Genomic DNA, 8723 nt, shown 5'->3' with positions numbered 1-8723 from the left:
AACTGAGCTGGGCGACTCCTAGTGTCGGAGAAATGGCCGGTTGCAATATATATATATATATATATATATATATATATATATATATATATATATAACAAATAACAAGCATAAAATAAAAGCAGCATACAATGGAAAGGTCTGTCTGCATGTTGGCTGTTAAATTAAATATGAGGAAAATAATTTATTGATGCCAGGGTTTATCGAAAATATTTGCAACTGTACATTAGTATCTTCAATAAAACGAGACTCTTTTGGTTCGTTCGTTTGCTCGGTTTTCTTCTGCTGAGGAAAATAATTACGTATTAAATATTAATTTATTTTGATAAATTAGAAAGGTACAAAATCCTGATAACGTTAATTATGATTTTCAATATACATGCGTCGTTCCATATGCAATTATTGCATCGTATAAATGATAATAAAATAGTTAAATCACACATACACAAAAAGTTTTTGAACAAAACATCTCAACCTTTTTAAGAGAATCATCACATAAGCAGAGCTAATTTGTGTGTATGCACATTCACCGTCTGATTTCGTTTCAGTTGTTTTAGTAATATAACATTTGATTTGTAGTGAGTGGTTTTAATACCACGCCCAATCAGCCACCTATTGGCTGTCAGCGTCTATTTAGGACATGAAAATAAGGCGGAAGGCTGATAAATTAAAGTGGGACTTTTCAGTGGTTACTGTAACGAGTAAATTTTATTAACATTCAGAACAATAACACATACAAACTTTAAAAATTAGAATAGAAATGTAAAAGCTTTGCAAAACAGTCAACATATGCATAAATGTTATTAATAACAATAGGAACCAACAATATCCGTTTACAATAAAGCTATCGTTTGAGTGTTTTAAGTACATTATATGTTCAAATATATTATAACACAGTACAAGAGCTACAAGAAAAATGTTGCCTTAAAACGACGTAGCTGTCAGTACTAAACATTAAGTGATCTTTCATTCTTACAACTCTTGAGATAAATTAAAAACGACGGTATTACAACAGCTCTTTAAAGGAGCCATTGATTAAAGTAACAAATCTTAATGCATGTTTTATATTACGTAGCCTACTGGGAAACGTGTCGCTGAAAGATCAAATTATATGAAAGTAGATAAATAGATGGGATATATAATACATTGTATTGACTGTTGTACACGTTCATAACGGGATGGTACGCCGTAAGATACAAAGACGTCATGACAAGAACAAACAAGGGACAGCATTTGTAAGAAATCTGAGTGAGCATTGGCGGATGCAGAGTATGCCTTGTGGTGTGCAGTTGCTACCCTGTGTTGTTAATAACCATGGCCATGGTGAGCTCCAGAGTGGTCGTTTCCGTTGCTGTTTATCACGTGAGCGTGGAAGCCGTCCTTGTCGGCGTGATACTTGACGGTCCTCACGTTACCGCCTGGTTCCTTCAGGGAGTACTCGCCTGTCACCTTGTGACCGTCACGGGACTCCTTCTGGCCGTGCGAATCTCCAGTCTTATGGTCTGACACCCCGTACGAATAATCGTACTTGGGATAAGCCTGAAAGAAAGTCCCCGTTACACACGTCATAGCACGAAACTTAAGAACTTGGCTGTCTAGTTTATTGGCAAACGTCTACCAGACCAAACGGCGCTACAAACCAGAAGACAGCCATCTGCGTACTCACCGCCGTGGTAACTTCAAACCCTTCTTAAGAACTTGAGGGATAATATTTGCAACGAAAACAGCAAGATCATATCTTTAATAACCATTTTTCAGCGTCATTCCACCTCCATCTCACAGGAGGATTATTTGTATATTACAATACGAGGGGCAGTCAAAAAGTTCCCGGATTTGTGGTATAACGCTGTAATGGTAGGACATATGGCAACGCTTACCTAATGACCTTCAAAGTAGGACCCTTGCGCACACAGACACCTGCTCCATCGATCCTGCTCTTGTTGGAAGCATATAATTTTAATTAGTTTCCCTCCTTGCGACCTATTTTCCGATGTTAAACTTTGGCTCTTAGCCTAAAGAAATAAACAGATTTTGAGTGTTTGAGAACAGGGTTCTGATGAGAAGTTTTGGACCTAATATTGATTAAAGTGACAGGAGAATGGAGAAAATTGCTTAATGAACTTACGAAGTTGTACTTTTCACCAAATATCATTCGGGTGATCAGATCAAGGACCATGATGTAGGTAGGTTATGTAGCATCTGAGAGATGAAAAATGCATGCAACAATTTAGTCAGAAAATCTGAAAGGTTGATACTACTTGGGGATAATAATATTAAAGTGGATCTTAAAGAAATAGGGTATAAAGATGTTGGCTGATTTCGTCTGTCTCTGGACAGGAAAAGATTGTGGGTTTTATGTACACTGTAATGCATTTTGTGATTCCGCAAAGGTGGAGAATGTCTTGACTAGCTGAGGAAGGACTTTGGCCCGTGAAGTTTTTAATATATTGTATTTGAGTAATAGTGAACATATGGTTTCCAGAATATTAATATAGAATATATATTTTGTACCCATTATTCCTAAACCGCTGTTTTATGTCATACTGTGCGAAGTAAAAACTTATAATTCATCATTTAGATAATCCGTATACACTTTCCAGCCGTTTACTGTGTCCATGAAATAATGGTTGTTACTGAAAGTGGATAAGATTATGACATTAATATGCCATATAAACTATCCCATTCAATAAAATTATTTAAATGTAGTTATCAACTGGAATATTACATACGTATTATGGATATTTGATTGAACCAAACACAAATTACACCGCTCTCTTGCCAGAGTCGGTTTATGTGTGTCAATACTAGTGAATTTTGTTGTCATATATTCAGAATAGCATAGTATAACTTGTTTATGGAATGAACATCTCTCGTATTGGAAAGAAGTAAAATTTGTTGCGGTATTATCTTTGCAAATAGCATTCAAAGTACACAATTTAAAAAACGTCTGTATGAAGTAAAGTAATGTGGAAATGTCTTCACGGAGACTGAAGCCCTCGTATCTTGCCATCAGAGTCGACGTCACCAAAACTTAATTTCACTCTTTTCCGCATCGCACAAAAGGCGCACTTGTGCAGTCAAGAGTGTCGGACTATGGGTATAATATTATGAGCAGGTGTTTTTATCTATGTTGTCTGATATAAAAGACGCAGGTGTTCCTGGCAGCGGCTGTGGAATGCTTCTTTACACGTGTATCTAACAGTACTTACCACATAGTCGATGGCATGTCCGTGACCGTGGCCATGGCCGACGTGGACAGGTTCTGCAGGTCCCACAACCGGGCCGTGGAAGTGGGCGAATGAGTGGGCGTAACCATGACCACCGCCGCCATGATGCCCCCCAGCGTTAGCACATTGCCACACGGTGGCAATCACAGCAACAGCTACAAGCACCTGCAAGTATTTCCGGTGTCTATGAACTCGTCGTTTTCTGTGAGGGTGACTTGAGAAAACGATGCTCAAGATACTTGGACTTGGCCGAAGTATGCAATTGTGTTATTCACTAGATATTAATGGGGAATGACATGGGCCAAAAATGTAGCACAGATGGGTAAGATAAGTTCAAATAAACTTTTAACCTGAAAATCCGAAAAGAAGACTATTTTAGAGACATTGGAGGATGTAATTTAAATGGGTCTTCAAGTAACAGGATGTGGGGATGTCGATTAGATTCAACCGGCTCAGAGTTGGGACCAGTGACGGAATTTTATAAATACAACAATGAATCTTTGGGTTCCATAAAATACAAGGAATTTCTTTACTACCTGTGTGACAGGGTCTCAAGAAGAAATTTGCTCCATGAATCAGCCTAGTAATCACTACAAGACTTCTAATCATTGCCAGCAGATATAGTACGAAAGCTCCTTACCATTTAATTGAGAAAATAGCCAAGCGAGTGGTTTCACAGTATTTTCTATTCGTAACGTCGTTGCCTAGTGGTTAGAACTTTTACGTTGTATTCGACAAATTGTGGATTAAAACCCTGGCCAAGGCTTTCTTCAGTCTCTTTCTTAAACGCAGGGATATTATTTTTAATATGACACTACTTCTTTCTTCGACGCTCTTTAAATTCCTTATTCACTAAAAATCTCGTATAATTTCACACCATGCACGTTGTGTTATTGTCAGAGTCGTTAAAGTAATCATAACATACAACGTTTAAATAAAGAGAAAATAAATAATAATTTACTAAACCATCATGTACTGTCAAACCCAAGCACACACGGAGGAGAATATGGTTCTCTACTTCAGGAGGATCGCGGTCGGAGATTTAAGAAAGCAATACGTAGCTACTTAAGTAAAACAACCATAAAATAACAACGAGGAAATAATAATAGAGCTGGTGATGTAAATAAAAAATATTTGACTCTAAGGATGGTGAACGTAATATTCAAAATTTGTAGCGTATTTAATATTATAATCTCAAGACGTTGAAAAAGGAAGAATAAAGGAATTTTGCCGCTTTAAGGATTTTTTAACCTATTAACCTGGCATTCACAATAGTTGCTTTCACAATGTTCAAAAGTAAAAAAAATCTTAATTTGTGTATTTTGAGTTTAAAACATAATACTATAATCAGCTTGCTATAACCACCGATGATTAGACGAAAATATTAAAATTATTTACAAATTAATTATGTTACATCAAATATACCACCGAGCAGGTTAGTGTAACGGTATCTCTTTAGACTTGTAAACAAGAGGTCCCCGCTTCAAGTCTTAACCGTGTTACCTGTTGTCTTCATTGAGACAACGACCACATCCCTCCTGGGATTTTTGTAACCTCAGTGATTATCCCTGCATATAAATCTGTAGCTCTAAATTCGGTATTCATAAGGCGATCTTAAATATCAGTTAAGAAATAAATGTACTTTACACTTTAATTTAGAAGTTATTAAGGGAGTGAATCGCCATGATGACGGAGGCAGTATGACCTCCGAAACGTTGGTAAACATCTACCATATTACACAGCGCAACAACCCAGAAGACAGAAATCTTTATGATTAAATTGTTTGTGCCATACCAAAATTACCACTAACATCAAAAAACTTCTCTAAACTGACCTTACTCTGAGACCAGCCAAGTGTCTGGTCAGAATTGAATTGAACTGAGGGTGTGATATATTTCTGCTTCGTCAGGACTGTAGCACATCTAGCAGGGTGGTGATAGATGAGTATGGAACAATGGTGGAATGATGATTAGCAGGGTGAAAGGGAAGGACCCGGCACCAATGTTACTTCGTCCATCACGAATCTTACTTAAAAGTCACCCAGGACAAAATCCGGTTCTTCGCGGTGCCAAGCCAGCGTCTAACCGTCGGAACAATGGGACGCCCAACGAAAGACTGATCTGATCTATGATGCTTACGTTTTGTAGTGTATCAGCTTATCACCCTATGTTAACAACTTTACCTTAACATGAGCCATGTTGAAACGGAGCGAACACTTGATCACAAAGTGGTATTCAGTGGAAAACTGTTGACGTTTCACACCCCACAGGTTCCTTTTATACCAAAATTATTTAAGAGCATTGGCTAATTTACTGCATTGCGTATTCTGTTTTAGAAACTGACTGATTGCCCACATCACTGACGTCATGAGAGTGAAAATTATCTGGGACCTCGTGGTACAAACGATGCAGAAATCTATAAAAGAATTTCCCCTATTACTTGCACGTTATAATAGGATTTTTGCATTGTCATTTCGTCGTATAGGCAGTTGAATTCCACTAAGAGGCATATTTTTACTCACATATCGTAACAACTGCTCTGAAGAAATGTGAGACTGTGAGGTATGACACTTTTTACGGCGGTTACAGGTGCATGCCTTGTGCTGCCAAAGTGAACGAGTCACAGAGCGTGACAGAATTCCGTGAAAAACACAATTAGGTTACACCCCGCAAACGCTACGCTACACAGTAACATACTGGCCGTTACGCTCAGTTTCTTTCTTATTGCCTTTGTCTGCTACCGAATTCATTCAGTAAATAACAAAAAAACGCATTTTACACATTTTAAGCTTTCTACTGTACAGATTAACAATAATGTGGTGTTTCGATGCTTTAATACAGGAAACAACGTAGGCTACATGTGTCAATTTGGAGACAGGTACCAAATCCTACGTATGAAAAGTGTTCCGGAAAGTTCTCCCTATGTTTAACTGAAACCAGCGTCACGAAGATGTGTAGGATAGTGGAGGTATGGCTCCATACATTCTTAAACTCGGCATATAAGTAAGTGGTCATTGGCGACCACACACTGTAGTGTGGCCTTCAGCAGGCCGGACCATGGTCGCGAGGAGAAAAGTCTGTGTCGCACTAGGTATGGACTTATCCTGCGGTAACTATTACAGAGGAAAATTACTGTCATCTGGGATACTGTCACCGTGTACTCTGGCGGTTGCCTTGATGGTGCAAACTTATAGCAGATTACAAGGCGCAACAACTCAGGATACAGTCACCCGTTGCCATGAGAACCTGAAATCTCACCTATTAAAAATAAGTTAAACGTATGTGTGTTTTTTGAAATCTTCATTCATCTGTATTTAAAAAATAAAAACGTAACGATGCCTGTATTCTTAGTTCCTGGCAGCATTCTTAAATTAACAACAAATAAAATTAATGTGACGCATGCGTAACTTCACGCTTTAGTTTGATTTATCATAAATTTTGGTGTGGGTTTTAGCCTTTCGACTCTGAGATCGTGGGTTCGAATCCCGCTCAAGCTATGAATGTTTGTCCGCCTTTCTTCCTTGTTGCACTGTCCTATGTAGATAGAGTCTTTAGGACAAGGCTCATATAGGATATAGTGCTTGTGCGGTAGCAGTGTTGTAACTTAAAAAGTACCACGGGCTCGATTTGCCGATTTTACTCAAGACATATACTATGAGCCAGAAGTTGATGACAAACTTTGTGAAATAATTTCACGAAGATTGCTGTCTTCTGGGTTGTTGCGCCGTGTAGTCTGGTAGAAGTTTGTCGACGTTTCAGGGGTCCTTGATATCTCCATCATCAGGTGCAACTACCCACAAGACAGGCATCTTCAGACTCACCGCCGTGAAAACCTCAAATCCTACAAACAATTTCTGAGGCATGTACTTATCGGCCCATAACTTACGTGCAGGGATTCAGGACATGTACATCCTCTGTCTCCCGAGATTGGTGAGCCCGAGGACTTGCCTTCAGGTTCTTTGTTTGGACTTGGCACATAAAGCCCTCCTTCTGGACAGCGGAAGAAATACATTTTGTTGGCACCAACATGGAATTTAACTATCATTGAACTGATAATGCTCTTCTGGATTGTGACGTCGTGTAGACAGGTTCGTACCAAAGACTCGGAGAAACATACTGTTCAGAAGTGTATACCCTAAGGATGGAGACAGTATGTCTGTCCACGTTGATCTCTACCTAGTCTACACGGCGTCATAATTGATATGAACAACGTCGTAGTCCTCACCGCCTTGAGAATCTCAAATCTCACATATTATTGCACCGGTCTGTTTACGCTGGTGCCACATACAAGCAATCAGTTTTATAGCAGATATTTTCCATGGATAAATTCAATTTCAAATGATATGGTTTGTAATACTCCAAACAGCTAAAAGGAGAGTCAGATATTGACCACGAAAAATACATTTAGGTACTAATAGCAAATGGGGGTGGGGTGGGGTGGGGGAAGAAACGAAATCCCAGAATTTGAACAGAACTGGATAACACATCGAAACTTTTCTTAGAACAATTGCAAACCAAAGCCTCGCCTACCGTTCTGTCCAAGTAGCCAGCTACTTCGAACTACAAAGATCATGAGCTCAAATCTAGGTCCGTACACCGGCTATCCTGTCTGAGGCATAGCACCTCAAATTAGTCATCATCAATTTATTTCACATTTTATTATTAATTAAGTATTAGTAATTCTAGAATTCGACTCCCTACAGTCTGAGATTTTAAATAAAAATAAAATAACGTGTACAAAGTCGTATAAAATGTTGGTCAGGTCTTCTTGCCAAAACATACTTAAGAAACTTAATTTTATGAACCTTTTGGATCTTGTTTTACGTACTATTTTCTTTACTGTAGGTCTATATTTGATGCACATTTCAATTTATGGTCGCACCTTGCGATGGGAACGAATTCCCTTCTATTACAGCATTCGAAGTTTCATCTTTGCTTTAAAGGGAAGCCACTGAACCGTAATTGTTCCAAATTATATAATTAAATTCTTTATTATTAGTGTGCTGTATCAACAGCCAGAAGAACAATTATAGACACAGCACAAGAGATAAGCACACGAATGCAATAATAAATATAGAAAGGTAATAACAAACTGAATATGAGCCGGGACAGCTCAGTCAGTATAGTGACTAGCTACGGGCTGGACGACCGGGGTTCGATCCCCGACGGGGGCAGAGGGTTTTTCCTCTAGCCTCTGCGTCCAGACCGGCTCTGGGGCCCACCCAGCCTCCTCTACAATGGGTACCGGGGTCCTTTCCCGGGGGTAAAGCCGGCCGGGGCGTGATGCTGACCACTCACCCCCATCTAGTGCCGAGGTCAAGGAAGAGAGGAGCTATACCTCCACTCACCCCAAACGCCTACATGGCGTATAGTGGGACAAACTTTACTTTACTTTACTTTACTTAGGAACGGTATCACACAAAAATATCAAAACAGGTTAACAAACAGTTTGATGCTAACGTAGACATTAATATTACTTGGGGGAAATGTTACAGAGAAT

The 8723-nt window shown here is 39.0% G+C and overlaps 1 protein-coding gene across 1 annotated transcript; it reads right to left on the bottom strand.

Annotated features, from left to right (window-relative positions):
• Positions 1 to 676: 676 nt before the first annotated feature.
• Positions 677 to 5471, bottom strand: LOC110835011 (adult-specific cuticular protein ACP-22-like). Its single transcript, XM_022074805.2, has 3 exons — positions 5407 to 5471; positions 3207 to 3389; positions 677 to 1536 (listed from the first exon to the last, which is right to left on the bottom strand). Exons 1-3 carry the CDS (start codon positions 5419 to 5421, stop codon positions 1303 to 1305), a joined length of 432 nt encoding a protein of 143 aa, XP_021930497.1. The 5' UTR covers positions 5422 to 5471; the 3' UTR covers positions 677 to 1302.
• Between the last annotated feature and the right edge of the window lie 3252 nt (positions 5472 to 8723).

Source organism: Zootermopsis nevadensis, unplaced genomic scaffold, assembly GCF_977971745.1.
Source record: "Zootermopsis nevadensis isolate Lab colony 2312 unplaced genomic scaffold, Znev_1.0 Znev_ptg000016l, whole genome shotgun sequence".
In the NCBI taxonomy this organism is placed as follows: Eukaryota; Metazoa; Arthropoda; class Insecta; order Blattodea; family Termopsidae; genus Zootermopsis; species Zootermopsis nevadensis.
This window is presented reverse-complemented; position numbering and strand designations above follow the sequence as displayed.